General features: G+C 41.8%; 2 protein-coding genes across 2 annotated transcripts in view; one reads left to right on the forward strand and one right to left on the reverse strand.

The window, feature by feature from the left end:
- Positions 1–4,910, forward strand: part of c5h19orf25 (chromosome 5 C19orf25 homolog) — a 21,401-nt gene extending 16,491 nt beyond the window's left edge. The window contains exon 4 of the mRNA XM_074636664.1: positions 3,135–4,910. Coding sequence (XP_074492765.1) covers positions 3,135–3,316 — 182 coding nt within the window. The 3' untranslated portion in view covers positions 3,317–4,910. The remainder of the gene's footprint in view (positions 1–3,134) is intronic.
- Positions 4,911–5,878: 968 nt separating this feature from the next.
- Positions 5,879–16,900, reverse strand: part of apc2 (APC regulator of WNT signaling pathway 2) — an 84,290-nt gene continuing 73,268 nt past the window's right edge. The window contains exons 12-14 of the mRNA XM_074636642.1: positions 15,861–16,055; positions 14,844–15,058; positions 5,879–14,488 (exon numbers count right to left, since the gene is read on the reverse strand). Coding sequence (XP_074492743.1) covers positions 8,956–14,488; positions 14,844–15,058; positions 15,861–16,055 — 5,943 coding nt within the window. The 3' untranslated portion in view covers positions 5,879–8,955. The remainder of the gene's footprint in view (positions 14,489–14,843; positions 15,059–15,860; positions 16,056–16,900) is intronic.

A 16,900-nucleotide genomic window follows, 5' to 3' on the forward strand; every position in this document is an offset into this window, starting at 1 on the left:
GATAACAATCACCTCCAGCTCAACATTGGAAAGACCAAGGAGCTGGTGGTGGACTTCCGGCGGAGCACGAGGCCCCCAACTCCCATCACCATCCGAGGGGAGGAGGTGGAGGTGGTGGACACCTACAAGTTCCTGGGAGTACATATGAACAGTAGACTTGACTGGACTGATAACACCGAGGCCCTCTACAGGAAGGGACAGAGCAAACTGTTCTTCCTGAGGAGGCTCAGGTCTTTTAATGTATGCAATAGGCTGCTGCAGATGTTTTACCAGTCTGTAGTAGCCAGTGTTCTCTTTTTTGCTGTGGTATGTTGGGGGGGTAACATGAACACAAGGGATGCCAACAGACTGAACAGGCTGGTGAGGAAGGCTGGCTCTGTGGTTGGATCTGAGCTGGACGGTCTGGAGGTGGTGGCAGAGGGCAGGATGAGGAGGAAGCTGGACGCTATCCTGGAAAACCCCTTCCACCCCCTCCATGATGAGCTAGTCAAGATGAGGAGCACCTTCAGCCACAGACTCATCCCTCCTCGGCACAACACAAAGCGCCTGGGTCAGTCCTTCATGCTGGTAGCCATCAGGCTCCACAACCAAGGCTGACCCCCATATGACAACTATTAGGACTTTTAAGAAATTTAAACATGCACTATCTGGCGCACTACTCACTTTACACTATACATCCTATATACCACTTTATTGCTGACTGCACATATGTACAAATTACATTTATTTATTGATTTATTGATTTATTGTACATACTACATTTATTTATTGATGGACTGTACACACTATGTTCACCCATTCACTCTGTATCTTTTATATCTCTATTATTGTCTTTAGAATTTTTTGTATACCTTTTACCTCTCCTGTGATTCACTCTGTTTGCTGATGTTGCTGCTTTGACACCTGAATTTCCCTCCGGGGATTAATAAAGGTTCATCTTATCTTATCTTATCTTACATACATATATACTGTTATTGTGAGGGCCCACATGTATATGTATATGTGTATATATATGTATATGTATGTGTATATATATATATACATATACATATATATGTATATATATATATGTGTATATATATACATATATATGTATATATACAGACGTAGGCAAAATTGTTGGTAACGTTCCGTTAAAGAGAGAAGAACCCACAATGGTCACTGAAATAACTTGAAACTGACAAAAGTAATAATAAATAAAAATTTACTGAAAATGAACTAATGAAGATCAGATATTGTTTTTGAATTGTGGTTCAACAGAATCATTTTAAAAAACAAACTAATGAAACTGGCCAGGACAAAAATGATGGTACCCCTAGAAAAGATGTAAAATAATGTGACCATAGGGACATGTTAAACTAAGGTGTGTCCTGTAATTAGCATCACAGGTATCTTCAAACTTGTAATCAGTCAGTCTGCCTATTTAAAGGGTGAAAAGTAGTCACTGTGCTGTTTGGTATCATGGTGTGTACCACACTGAACATGGACCACAGAAAGCTAAGGAGAGAATTGTCTCAGGAGATCAGAAAGAACATTATAGACCTTCATGTTAAAGGTAAAGGCTATAAGACCATCTCCAAGCAGCTTGATGTTCCTGTGACTACAGCTGCACAAAACTTATTAAACTAATTAAACTTCTGAATAATTTCAGAAGTTTAAGGTCCATGGGACTGTAGCCTACCTCCCGGGACGTGGCCGCAAGGGGAAAATTGATGACATATTGAAGAGACGGATAATACGAATGGTAACCAAAGAGCCCAGAACAACTTCCAAAGAGATTAGAGGTGAACTCCAAGGTCAAGGTACATCAGTGTCAGATCGCACCATCCGTCACTGTTTGAGCCAAAGTGGACTTAATGGAAGACGACCCAGGAGGACACCAAATCATAAAAAAGCGAGACTGGAATTTTCCAAAATGCATATTGACAAGCCACAAAGCTTCTGGGAGAATGTCCTTTGGACAGATGAGACAAAACTGGAGCTTTTTGGCAAGTCACATCAGCTCTATGTTCACAGACGAAGAGATGAAGCATCCAAAGAAAAGAACAGAACACTGTACCTAATGTGAAACATGGAGGAGGCTCGGTTATGTTATGGGGCTGCTTTGTTGCATCTGGCACAGGGTGTCTTGAATCTGTGCAGGGTGCAATGAAATCTCAAGACTATCAAGGCATTCTGGAGCGAAATGTGCTGCCCAGTGTCAGAAAGCTTGGTCTCAGTTGCAGGTCATGGGTCCTCAAACAGGATAATGACCCAAAACACAGCTAAAAACACCCAAGAATGGCTAAGAACAAAACATTGGACTATTCTGAAGTGGCCTTCTATGAGCCCTGATCTAAATCCTATTGAACATCTGTGGAAGGAGCTGAAACATGCGGTCTGGAGAAGGCACCCTTCAAACCTGAGACAGCTGGAGCAGTTTGCTCACGAGGAGTGGGCCAACATACCTGTCAACAGGTGCAGACGTCTCATTGAGAGTTACAGAAATCACTTGATTGCAGTGATTGCCTCAAAAGGTTGTGCAACAAAATATTAAGTTAATGTTACCATCATTTTTGTCTAGGCCAGTTTCATTAGTTTTTTTTTTCTAAATGATTCTGCTGAACCATAATTCAAAAACTATCTGATTTTCATTAGTTAATTTTCAGTGAATTTTTATTTATTATTACTTTTGTCAGTTTCAAGTTATTTCAGTGACCATTGTGGGTTTTTCTCTCTTTAACAGAACGTTACCAACAACTTTGCCTACGTCTGTATATGTATATATATATATGTGTGTATATATATATATATATATATATATATATATATATATATATATATAATATATATATATATATATATATATATATATATGTATATATATATGTATATATATATGTATGTATATATATATATATGTGTATATATATATATATATATATGTATATATATATATATATATATGTATATATATATATGTATATATATATATATATATATATATATATGTATATATATATATGTATATATATATATATATATATATGTGTGTGTACATGTACACATATATATATGTGTACATATACACATACAGTTCTGTACTGACTGTTTCTCCTGTTGTGTACTGACTGGTTCTCTTGTTCCCTCCTCAGACTCGTCTCGGCCCTCAGACAGTGATGTGGACCTGAGGTTCCAGCAGTGTCGTCAGTATCTGGAGCTGAACGAGCGGCTGCAGGAGGCTCGAGGTCGACTGCTGCAACAGAGGGAGGAGCTGCGAGCGGCGGGCGAGCAGCTGCAGAGCGACGTGGCAGACGTCAAAGGTCGAACACTCTGACTCTACACTACCTTCTGTTAGAGACTCTCCTCTTCTTCTCTTTCCAGGACTTTATAACTGAACGTTGTCAGGAGGCTGTTCAGCTGAATCAGGTCAAACCTGCCCGAGTGCCCTTGAGGTGGTGCCTCAGGAGACCTAGTGTAGGCTGCTCCTGACTTCTGACCCCACACCTGAAATGTATGTTTGTGTCTGAGGGTTGTTGCTGATGTTAACGGTTGGTTTTGTATTACCGGTAACCTTGTACAGCTGAAAGAAAACAGGAAATGAGGCTGATATCTTGACTGATGCAAAGGTTACGGTCATTATCAACTGACAATTTACTTCTTCAATTAATCATTTAAAATACAAAATATCATCAGAAACATTATCAGAGCGTGAGGTGATGTTAAATTTGCATATTTTTCCTGGATGCAGTCAGTAAAAAGTATTACATTTCCTATGAAAGAAGGGAAAGCAAACTAATTGTCATGTTTGAGAATCTTTAGTAGTTTTACTTGACAAAGGATGTGATTATAGTCAATCATCAGAACTGTACAGTCAGGGTCTGAAATTTCCACCTGCCAAATGCGGGTAAATTATTGTCAGTGGGGGGTAACATCGTCAGGCCATCCGCCACTTTGGCAGGCAGGGAAAATGCTACGGATGGGAATAGAGGATTGGTTCCGATTGTCCGATTCCTTGGCATCTCATGCCTTCGTGACTATCGATTCCTCTGTATTGATGCTTTCTTACAGTTACACATGCACAATGACGCAACGGCATATGCACGCTGTATCATGTTTCAGTTAGTTTGGGACGTGGAGTCGTGGCGGAGAGAAAAAAAAAGACGCTCAAAAGCATGGCGCTACTACTACTAAACCTGAGGGGCACATCCTATTTCTTCCCTGATAATGCGACACTGTGAACAACAAATCCGTGTTGAAATTGGCAGGAGGAGAGTTAGTAACGTTACCTGACTATTGGGCAAAGGTAAATTCTAACGTTATCATGATGTGTTCAAATGTAATCTTGTATAATTAAATTTTAGTTTAAATCCAGTTGTTTGTAAAATAGGGCTCCCCGGAAGCCACAGTGTAATTGGAACACTGTAATTTACCATGTATATAATGTTTTTTGTGTAAAATATATCGATCATTGAATGACATCAGATCTAAAATGTTATTCCTTCATTTAGCGTATAGATTTCAAAAGTGGCGGATACAATTTCTGAGTGGTAGACAAAAAAACTACTTGTCTGCCACATTGGCAGGTAGTGAAAAAAGTAACTTTCAGACCCTGGCTCTAGGAAATACTGATGAGAATGTTTCACTGTGTAGAGTTATTGATTTATCAGTCATTTTAGTACTTGTTGTTGATCAGATCTAAAATGTGTCATGATGTGTTCAGACTGAATGTGAAGTCAGCATTTACCTTGTTTCATTCACCTGATTGTTCAGTCCATAATTCACCTTTCTCTTGGTTTTCCTGCTTATTTCTGTACCTTCCTGAAGTAAAATCCTAAATATTCCAGATAGTGCAAATGTTTAAACGGTTTCAACTTGTGCAGTCATGTATAGAGATAAGGGAAACTAAGAAATTAAATGTGAAAATCCTTCATTGTTTCGAAGTGTCTGATGCCATCAAGACGGCATGTGGTTAGGCAATAGGCATGGGACAATATGACAATATGTCATGATTATCCTGGCCAACATAATGATGTTATACCGATGATCAACAAAATATACTTAAAACTCTTAAAATGGAACCAAAACATATACGAATCACTTTACCTTACATTTAGTTAAGAAACAAATATTTGTATTTATTATTGTTTTTATTTATTTATCCCTACATCTGATATTGCATTTTTAATTGAAGGATTAAGTTACAGCTTCACATTTTTCAAGCATAGTGTCCATATGAATATTGAACGGGTTTTGCTTGCACTAATCATTCCTCATGTTCATACTAGACATCAAAAGATTTCTTCTCGATGTTCAATGAAAGTGATGGAAGACAAAATCCAGTCTTGTTTTGTTGCAAAGTTATTTGAAGCTAATATGAGGCTTCAGCAGTTAATCAAATCAAGTAGATATCATTCAAGGTTCCAGTCTTTTTAGGACCAATTCCCTCTTTTTCTTACTATCCCTCCACTGCAGCTCAGTGAGGAAACTCCAGATAAACAGAAATAGGGAATTTGGTACTACAAATACTATAACTTATATCCACATAGTCTGTCTAAGACTACTGAAGCCGTATGTTAACTTTAAATAACTTTGTATTTTAGCAAGGGCTGCCAAACGTATTGAAGGATTGAGCCGCCTGCTTCGAGCGTATCATCGCTAGTCGCGTCTTCACTCAATCATATCCCGTTTTTGCGTTGAGGTTTTTTTGTATATTCCACCTCCTAAAATTGGCTACATGTTCAGTCTGAACACCTCTTTATTAACAAGGTGTCAGTGAATGTGTCGCAACAAAAACAAAATAAAAAGCACCATGTTGATGACGTCATGTTTTCTGTCACATCTTTGTAGTTTTGAACAGTTTCACACCTGCGCCTGTAAGAAGGGAAGTCGACAGCGGTTTAATGAAACACGTCACTTTTTATTGGATGAAAACATTTATGACACACCGCTGTTGCTTTGCCTATTTCACATGGCACCATAACTCCTCTGTGGCCTTGTTCATGCACGACAGGCTGGGACCTTGCCGCCATTAGGATCAGTTGACACAGGACATCATCTTAATAGTTAATGTCCATAAAACTAAAGGCTCATAATTTCCAGTTTTGATAACAGATTCAGTCGCATTTATGTTCAGATTAATTTTAACCATCCAGAATGTTTAAATATTTAGTTTGTGAATTGGAAAATTGGAAATGCAGAGCATAATTTACTTTATTTAAAACTCATCTGCAATAGTCTGGACATGTACTCGCCAGGCGTGAACAAGGCCATCGACGGGGATGGTGGACTAACTTCCAGGACCGTCTGATGGTTTTTAAACATGGAGACAAACTCCCCGTCCGTCTCATTCACACAATGTTCGTCCTTTCATCCTGATTTGACTTTTAGAGTCTGTTAAAGTGATTCTCCCCCCAAAATCGGTCTTTTAAAGTATCAAACCATCAGTTATGAGCTCAAATAAGGGACAAAAAGATTTTGACTTTGTGAAATGATGTTCAAAAGTAATTTCAACTCTGTGGTTTTATATCACCATTTGTAAACCAGTAGTGGAGACAACAGAATAGTAGAATTGATCCACTACTTCAGTTGACTCCTGTGGCTTCACCTTTCCTCTGGTCAGAGTGAAACAAAAGCAGTCTTTTTTCACTCTATTCCTCTCATAGATACGATCATTTGATTCACTATGATATGGAAAGAGCCAGATGCCATCTGGAGTCACGGCAGTCCTGTAATCTACAGCAGGTGTGCATACAATGGAACATTTCACATAAATATTCACACATATTCACAAACTATCGTGACCCAGGACAGCTAATGTAGTAGCTATCATCTCCATTACTTTTTCAAAGAAACCTTTGTGTGCGCGCTGTGATAACAAAATGTTCACATGCACATTAAATAAAAAGAATTGAATGAATTTGAAATATTGCTCAGCCTTGTTTGTAGCTGTACAAACAAGTTGAGAATATCTCAAATAAATTGCACAAAAATGATAACAGGATATATTCCAAGCTTGAATTACTCATGCAGTTTTTACAAAAGGATTTATACAACCAGAGGCTTTAAAATGATTTCTGAACATCATTTCACAAGCCCTATAACTTTATTCAAACCCACATACACCAGGTGAGTGTTTGATACTGAAAATATACAGCAGATTTAGGAGCTGTATCACTTATCTGAAAATGGCCAGTGGGACTTGAAAGGTTTGCATTCAAAAGCTACTTGGGCTTTATTCATACTTAAAACATGCTTTGGAAATACAGTAGGGTGGTAAATACAAAACCTTGTTTTTCTGAATAAACAGCCCCTTGATGTAGATGAGTGTTCCTTCTGTCCAGCACTCTGCTGTCTTTAATCTCCCAGCACACATGGAGGAGTGATGGTACAACTACAGAGAATATTCATCGTCTTTATATTCGACTTCTTCTCGACCTATCACTACTTTAACAGCAACACAGTTAAGCAGATATTAACACGTTAAGACTTTTGTAAGGACACACGTCCATCGACTCGAAGCCCAACCATCACTGAATCAAATCTTTTTGTTTCTTGACAGGATATACTCAACAGCAAACAGTGCCTGAATCTAGTAGCAAACAGGAATATAATGTCATTGCATTCGATGAACAGAGGCGTGTAGTCGCTTTGTTCATCTACGCTAACAATTTGATAGCATTATAGGTCTTTGCGGCACTTGAATACAGATGGCTAGTAATGCTTTCATCGGGCTTTAGAAAGTGTTTTACCTCTGAATAACAACATAATTTCTGTCCATTGTTCACAATGTTAACAGGTGTGCGTACAGTCAGTGGATATATTAGCATGCTGTCGGGGAGCAACACAGAGATTCTTTTGCCCACCAGGAAGATTTGAAGATTTTGTATATCTGCATGTTATTTACAATACTGATTAAGACAGATTACAGGAGAGTGTGAAGTTACCCGGGATCAGCTGATAGTTTGGAAAATGACAGGATTTGCCATAATATGTTCGGCAGCAGTGATGTAACTAGAGTCCAGTAGGTATTGGGGTGAACATTTTTGAGAAATCATATATTCAAATTAATAATTTCAGCGCTCAATATACCAGTTTCAATTATCAATCAAAATACTAAATCGTGTTTCAAAATGACTTCATTTTTTATCTCTTGCTAAATTTTTAGCTTTATATTTTAAGTTTTGAAGTTTTCATCTTGTTAACCTGTAATACACATTAATCTCAGTCCAAGATCATCATATAGCCTAATCTAGAAGTCTACAGGTAGAGTGTTGAAAGAACAAGACAAATGAATAAAGGTGATTGCGCTATTCATTTGAAGATGTGTTTTATCAAAAATGTAGCCCCAACCCTACTGGGCTCTGTAAGTAACAGGAAAGGTCATATTCAGTTGATTGGTGAGGCCAATGCATTGATGTACTGTATGTAAAAAATACTTAACATGTCAGTGTATTTGCGTCCTTTGTAAGAGGCTGTCAACAGTCCGCCACGGTTTGTACCTTTTCAGGTAAAAGTCTTGCTGAGTAATCCTTCAAAAGTTTGCATAATATTGTTCTTTTATCGATTCTGTCCAGGAGACCGATGGTGATTTATGTGCTGAAATCAAGTTAATAGTCTTTTGCTTCATGTTTTCACTACATTTCTACCAGGCAATGATTATTCTACAAATACAAAAAAAGTAGAAAAAGATGCACTGTTGTTTCATGTGAGATTTTTCTCTGAAGTGCATCTCTAAAAGTTATTGATGGTCTGTTCATGTCAGACCTGTCTCAATGCATACATCCAACCTGTGTGAATGGTAGATGGAAGCCGTGATCAATTGTTCAAAGAGAAAAACTTGAATGTAGTGAATGGGGGAAAGTAAAGGGTCAATACCCGAGGTATAGGGGCCAGCACACTCCTAGTCTGTCCACCTGAGTTTCGTTCAGGAACACAGTAGAATCATCCATGTCATCTAGTAATCCACTAAATATCCTACGACTCACTTTTTTCCCCTGACTTTTCATTGATTGTGGCTGCTTGGCTCTGTGTTTCTTGCAGGCAGCAGGAAATGGGGCTTGGGGTGTAATTAAATGGAGTGATTCGGGCGGCCTTGCTGGGGGATCCTTGGCGGAAATGGACAACTCCACCTATGTGGTTGTCTGTTGTTCCTGTGGAGACGGTGCTGTGGCTCCTCAGGGAGACGTCTGAATCTCCTTCCTGGATGTTACTCCCAGAGCTGGCACTAGTCTTTCGGAGTAGCGAAAATCGTGCCGCTTCCTCCGAGGTCACCCGAGCTGTTTCGACTGTTGGAGAGGTGCTCGAGTTGGTCTTGTTGTTCGAAAAATCTTCTGTCTGGACTATAGCATCACTTGTCTTGCGAGATGCAAGTAGAATGGTTGGCAGTTTTCCTGGAAGAGCTGATGGCTTTGGCTGTTCCCCATCAGGAGAAGGCACCAGAGGTAATGCATTGGCTGGCAGAGTGCTTTTCAAGATCTGAGGTACATCTTCATCCCTGATCCTCCTCCAGGTGACTCTGTCATTTAGCCGTGATGCAGACCTCTGTCCTTTCTTCTTTGTATCATCCTCACTCTTTGCTCTTCCACTTGAATCGGATGAAGACGAGCGAAGGGAAGACCGACTGGTCACTCGGCTCAGTATGTTTATGCTCGGTGATGATGCATGACGTTTAAAGGTATCTTTGTCTTGTTGCTGCCTGGCTCCGGACACTCTGCCAGGCCCGTTTCGCTGAGCCACTCTGCAGGGGCTTTCAGAGCTAGTTCTCCTGGCTGGGCGTCTTGCAGATAGGTCCCGTTCACTGGAGGTCGCTCTAGTGAGGGTTGTATTCTGCTTCTCAAGGCCGTGGTCTGGCCTCTGGACTTGCTGTGTTTGTCTTGGACCTTTTACTTGCACCCTTCGCGGGGTTTGCACAGCTGCCTTAAGTTCCTGACAGCGTGATGAGCAAAGGAAGACAGCTGAAGCTCCAGGAACTGCTCTGTGGGGGGATCCATTCTGAGATCCAGGCATGTTGCGTGCAGAGCCATCACGTCTCAGCACAGTCTGTGATTCCTTAATGAAAGTCAGCTGTCTCAAGAATCCATTACGCTCAGACTCACCGCCACTTGAATGGACAGAAGTCATCCTGACCAGTCCAAATCGATTGGCGGGGGGCACCCTTTTCCCGTTGACCTGATTGGTTTGTCCGATGGTTGTTAGGTTAGTTACCAGAGGCGACAAAGGTCTGGGCCTGACTGAATTTTGCATAAAAGGGATTCGGACAGGTGACTTTTGAGTTTTAGGTGGTGGGGACTTTTCATTTTGATTCACAACAGGAGAGCGTCCCTTTCTTTCAGGCGGACTACTAGCTGGTGGGCTACAAGCTGGTGAGGCATTCTTTTTCTGGATGGATTTATTAGTCAGGGATGTTATCTTCTTCTGCGACTGTTTAGATGGTGTAGAGCTTTGTGATGATCCAGAGGATGAACTTTTTGGTATCCTTGGAGGTGGAGTAGAGCTCCTCTTTGGCAAAGACAGTTCAATGTCCTGTGGGCGACCTAATCGGTGAAGGCTCTTTGATCTGTGCTGAGCAAGGTTTGGGTTCTTTGGAGCATCTGTCTTGGTTGGTACTTTTCTGGGAGGAGGTCTTTGTGATGGAGCTTCCTCTTTTTTCGGTGTATAGATCACTGTCCTGCCTCTGAAAACCACTGGTAAGTTTGGAACTGGCTTGCGCTGTGCGAAGTCCAGAGGTTTATTTGCCTTTTTGTCTTTAGCAAACTTCCTTTCTTTGGGTGTAAAGCTGGATGTTGACATGAATGACAGGACTGATTCAGTCTCTTCAGAGGATGGCTCCTGAGACTTTGATGCCTGTAGCCCAGTGACAACACAGTTAGCACCTTCTTGTATGGCTCTCCATTCAACACTATTGAGGTCTGAGTCTTTATCCCATGCTGTATCATCACTATCCATTTCCTCATCCATATTCCATCCATCAGAGGCCTTTTGTTTTTGATTTTCTGCTTTCTTCTTCCTGGCAGAAAGCTTCCTTCTCTGCTTGGGCATGGCAGATGTTATGCATTTCTGAAGGAGGTCATCCTCCGAATCCATGCTGACAGAGCTTGGTGAGCTTGGCTCTTCGTATTGGCTGTGAATGTTCATAGGCTTTGTTTGTTTCATCATATTCAGTGTTTTGTTATGTCTGTTTTTGTACCATATTTGTTGGGCTTTTGATTTATGATCCTCAAACTCGGCATCACTCAGTGAACTAAGTGAGGAGCTAAGTGAGTAACATGTCAGGGATTCATCCTTTATCAGATTCTGTTTTATCCTGTGAAGTCCTCTGGGCATTGCTTGGGGATTATCAATCCTGCCAATATTCGTCATGCTCCGGGAGAGAGTATTTCTACTTGCTTCCCTGATCTGTTTTCTACTTGTTCGTTTCATTGATTGATTTTCGTCGTCATAGAAGCTGTTACTCTCCTCTGAAGAATGTGTCATTTGTCGATAAATAGTTTTTCCTTTTTGTGATCCCATATTAAGGTTACTGTCTGTGTTTTGCTTAATGACTGGCAGTTCCAATTTCCTGACTGGGCCTTGACCTTGCCTCTTCTTTTGTTGGTTAGGAGACTGATCACGATTTCTTTGCTTTGCCACTCTATCGGCTACCTCTTTGCTCTGCAGCAGCACCCTCTGAGTGGGAATGATATGTTTGGTTGTTCGGTTCATTTGTATCTCAGATGGGTAGTTCATCCTGTTGGGTTTATGGAAGTGTGAGAATATCCTCAAGTCTTCTATCCTCTTAGCCTCATCATCGAGCAATTCCTGTTTGTTCATACCTTTAGCTGTGCAGTCTTTAGCCCCCCTCTCCTTCACTGGATACTGAAGTGTTTCATCACTTAGTGATGTTGTGCTGGAGAAGTTGACTGGTGTACCTTCCGCAGAATCAGTGAAGGATGAATCATCAACTTTGAAGTCCTGTTGTGGGATGACAATTCTTCTCCCAGGACAAATTTGGGTTTTGCCATTTGGAAGCATCATGTATACAGGAAGATGTATCGGTTTTCGGATCTGGGAATTGAGAATATGAGGAGGGATGGTGGTCATCAGGGAAGGTCTTACTTTTCTGAACTTGGAGGGCATTGCTGAATTGATGCATTCCTTTAAGATTTCTATGTCATCGTCTGAGTTGCACTCACTATATCTCTCACCGTGGTCGAAACCTTGCTCATCCTCATCAGGGAATTGAAGATCTTTGTCATTTTGCTGGAGTAAGGGGGTCAATTTCAGCTCTACATCTTTTTGTATGTAGTGTTCATGAAGAGGCAGAGCACTTAAGCTTGAAGCACAAGAGAAGTTCTCAGTGGGCTTTTCCACAGTGAAGTAGATCATGGTGTCTAAGTCAGGAGGAAAGTTAAACCTCTCTTTGGAGTCTGCAATCTCCATAAACGTTCGCAGGCTGCTTTCCCATTGGCCATCTATTCCTGTAGCCTGTGTCTCTGGTCCATTTGACTCAACGCAACATGGAGTTTTACTTCGACTAGGAGGCATGGTTTGCCCTGGGCTGTCGGGGAGATCACTAGGGCTTATAGTTCCATCTATCATCTCACTGCATGGATCACTTTGGATTGAGCTGGCGATAGAGGGCGACTCAAAGCTGCCCAGTGAACTGACTGAGCTACAGCGACTCATTACCAGAGGTGTCTCATGGATGTAGTTCTCAGATGAACTGGATGGAGATCTGTCTTCAAGTATGGCTGGTGAAGCTCCTCTAAGGAACACCTTTTCCCTTTTGGCAGGACAGGGAATCACAATGGAATCCGTCTCTTTACTGGGGAAGGTTTTTGAGTCAGTCATCAGCAGCTGGCTGTCACTTAGATCCTCCAAGGTTTCATCCTCTTCAGCTCTCTTCACCACTTCTCCATCCTCCACTTCAATTATTTCTAATGACGAGTCACTTTCCAGCTCATTCTCACTTTGTCCGTCCAGCGCTCCGTCCCCAGAAGACAGGGAGGACAGTGAACTGCAGCGGGAGAAGCAAATCGGGGTGTTCTCCACCGAGTATTTTTGGACTGTCTCCATTGGCCCGATAGTTGGGCTTCTGGTTGATGTCATTGGAGAAAATTTTGTAATACTACCCCCAGTCATCACAGTAGGTACCCATGCTTGCCTCCTCATTGCTTGGGCGGCCTGGACATTGATTGCTGTCTTTGCTACACCAAATTTGGCCACACTCTGAATGAGTGGTACCTGCTGATAAGAAGGAGACAGTTTAATTGAAGTCATGCTGACATCAGAGGAGAGTTTAGTGGATGCACTGACAGGTGTTTGTACAGGTTGATCCTGGTTCTTTTCTGCATCTGTGCTGCTAAGCTCTATAGCTCTCCCATCTTTGTTGTCCACAGAATCTCTCTCCGGAATATCTTGCTGGTTAGTCTCATTCAAGACAGAAGGTCCTACATTAAGGTAATCTTGATGAGCCACCTTGAGATCAAGCTGGTTGGGTCGTTGTTGCATCATTAGAGCTTTTGGAGCAGGTCGCATTTGGTCTTTGCTGCCGCAGTAGCCATCACTGGTGCTTCCACTGTTTAGGCTGTCTGTTGATACACTTGTATGGGCAGTTTTGAGGCGCAAGAGGGCATGGGCTCTACTTAGGCGTTCCCTGTGGGCCAAGCTGCTTGTCTCAGAGAGACGGCAGGGGGAGCATGATTTTGCCCGGGCTTCATTGAGTTCATCCAGTCCGTAAGGCCAGTCCGCCAGGTGGTCTTCAGAGCTGAGGCTAAAACTGTCCTCTGAGGATGTGTGCATGGTGATGTCCTCCACTAACCTGTCAATCTTGGCAACCGTGTTGGTGATCTTTTTTGCTAGTTTCTCTGCAGCGGCAGATACCACATCGTCAGCAGGAGCGTGTCTCTTCTCAACCATCTGAGGCATATCTACGTCTCTCTCAGGTTCACTGTCCCTCTTACGTAGTTGGTTTTGCTGGAAGTTAGAATTTGTAAGGAACATGGACAGCATAGAGAAATTCCCAGTGTCCAGGCTACTGGAGACGTTGGGGGCCTCGTCATCATCAAAACAACCAGAATCAGATGCGTAATCCTTTGCCAGACTCTCAATGTGCCGTAGCGGCTTGATGAGGGTCAGGTGCTTGGGGCTCTGTTTCTCAAGGGTATCAAAAGTCTCTGCAAGGTGTTTGGCATCCAGCTCTGCCTCCAGAGCCTTCTGTTTCCTCATGTAGAGTGAGGGCATGCATGAGCCAGGGGATACGACTGCAGCATCCTTGTATTTCAAGGGTCGATTGGTGAGGAGATTCCTTAAAGCTGCAGCGCTGCCCATGGCTATCATCTTGTGCTTGGAGTGGATAAGGTTACGTAGCATGCTAACTGCACCAAGGTCCCACAGCAGCTCCTGGTCTTTCGGACTTCGGGCAGAAAGGTTCCAGAGAGTCCCGCAGGCGTTGCTCACTATGGTCAGGCTGTGGGAGCGCAGGTGCTGCAGCAGAGTCTGGAGGCAGTTGTGGTCCCTGAGGATTTGCCTGTGAAATAAGAAAGCAAAAGGCATTTAATACATTTCTTAGTTATATTAAAACAAAGGAACCAAAAAAGAAGGCCAAAAAAAATATTGACTCATGTTTGACTTATTAGCCTTTTCTGGAGCCGGCGGATGGTGTTTGCTCAGTTGTCGTCCCGTAACTCAGTCTTCCTTCTGAGGCATATCTGTGACAACTGAGCAAACACGATTTGCTAATGAAGACCATTAAATGCGGTTGAAAGCTACAGAAAAAGCTATCAAGTGGCCCTTGAGTTTAGATTTTTTTGTCAAACTATTTACAATGTCAATGAAATTTCTTTACTAATGTGACAATTAGTGTTTGAGTCCCAGAAATCTACCTGTAGTCTTCCCGTGTGGCGACCAGACTGGACACATTTCGAAGAATTCCTCCTCCGCTCTCGATGATGGCGAGCGAGTTGGTTTGACATCGGTATGTCAGCGTGCTGACCAGGAAGCCCAGAGCGCCGTCCACTGAACAGATAGCCACCTTGTTGTCGATGCTGTGAGCCGACAGATTCCACAGAGCGCTCAGGAGGCTTTTCAATGTCGACTCCTGGAAAACCAGCAAAACAAACACACAGAAAATAATAAATGAAGGCCTTTACACACCAGGGGCGTGACAAATAAACAACACGAAAATGTGAAATATTCGTCTGCATGTCTAGGGCTTTTATTGTTAAAGGTAAAAGGTTCGGAAAAATGTATTGACGTGCAATTTTATCTCGCAAAAAGCGATGTGAAAAGGCCTTTACACACATTTGTTTAATCTATTCAAGAAGTGAGTGTAAAAGCGATGGAAACATTCAAAGGGGAGTTGTGTGCTGTACTATTTATTGGCTAGGAGAAACTTCCCAGAGTTTTCCACTGGTTGCCTGACAACAGCTCCGAGCCAAGAAATAAGTGCCAGCACATAACCCACAGTAAAGCGGCAAATTGCTGTTTTAACACTTTTTGTATGGATTAAACAAATGCAATATAACATATAAGTGAGCTGGTAGGTGGATTATGTTACCTTTTGATAGAGCCAGGCTAGTTGTGTCGACCGGTTTCTAGTCTTTAGGCTAAGGTAAGCTAACCGGTTGATGGCTGTAGCTTCATATCTAACATGAGTGGTGTAACTTGCCAAAAAGCAAATACACTTATTTCCCAAGATATCAAACAATTCCTTTAAGCAATTTTACAGAATGCCAGAGATGAAAAATATAAATGGATGTATCCACAGCAGAACATTTTCAATGATCATGTATAACACAGGTTGACTACAAGATATAACATTTCTGAGGAGAAAACCTTTTCTGTTTTTCAGATCCTTCTCAGATAACCTCGTCTGTGTGGGTTGGTTTGTTTTGCATTACCTTGGTGGCCTGCAGGGCGCAGGTCATCAGTGCAGACACGCAGCCGATGTCTCTGAGGACTGTCTTGCTGTTGATATCAGCCCTCCAGGACAGGTTCCTCATGATGCTGGAGACCACCTGATGGAGCTCCTCACTGTCAGAGGCCAGTTGGGCCACCATGGCCTGGAGACAGCTCTTCTTTGAGCAAAGAGTCGCCTGAAGGGGGACGAGGTGGAGGACAGACAGACAGACAGACAGACAGAAACATGTTAGTTTGGTGAATTAACACGTTTTTAAACTAATCTGAGTGCTGCTGTCAATCACCAAGACCTATTTATACCCCCGCGACAACGTAGTCACGGGTATATAGTGCTCCGCGTGTCCTTCCGTCCGTCCTTCTGTCTGTCCATTCGCATTTCACACTTTCGTTTCCGGAGCAGTACTCTAAAACTATTTAACTTAGGAACTTCAAATTTGGTGTGATGGTTGACAGTGTGGTGTAGTTGTGCTTTTTGGGGGTTAGAAGTCCAGGGTGCCCAAAACTTTTGAAATTTTGGCCAAAAACTGTTTTTTTTTCCACTTCAATTACTTTTCTGGAGCAGAACTCAAAAACTATTTAAATCAGGAACTTCAAATTTGGTATGATGGTTAACAGTGTGGTCTAGTTGTGCCTCTAGGGGGTTAGAAGTCCAGGATGCCCAAAATTTCAAAATTTTAAATAATTCCATTATTTACAAAAGGGCAAAACCTTTGGCCCTACTTTTGTAGGGGTCAAGCAGTGAGCGGGCATATGTGAGCCGTGCTCACTTTTGCTTTGTTGTAAATCTAAAATGACAACATTTTTGTCTAGTGCACAGTCCATAACTGTAGTTTCTCAAAGTGCAGCCCTCCGAAGCATCATTCACGATCCATTTCAATACTTTCACTTTCAATAGTAGTACTCACTTATCAAAACTTTGAGAACCCATGAAATAGTAAGTCAGAAAAAATATCATACTATTATATGTCAAGTCCTAGTTGTATGCCATAAAAATACCAAAATATAGTTTGTCAAAAAAGTA

The sequence above is a fragment of the Sebastes fasciatus genome, chromosome 5 (genome assembly GCF_043250625.1).
Source record: "Sebastes fasciatus isolate fSebFas1 chromosome 5, fSebFas1.pri, whole genome shotgun sequence".
Taxonomy (NCBI): domain Eukaryota; kingdom Metazoa; phylum Chordata; class Actinopteri; order Perciformes; family Sebastidae; genus Sebastes; species Sebastes fasciatus.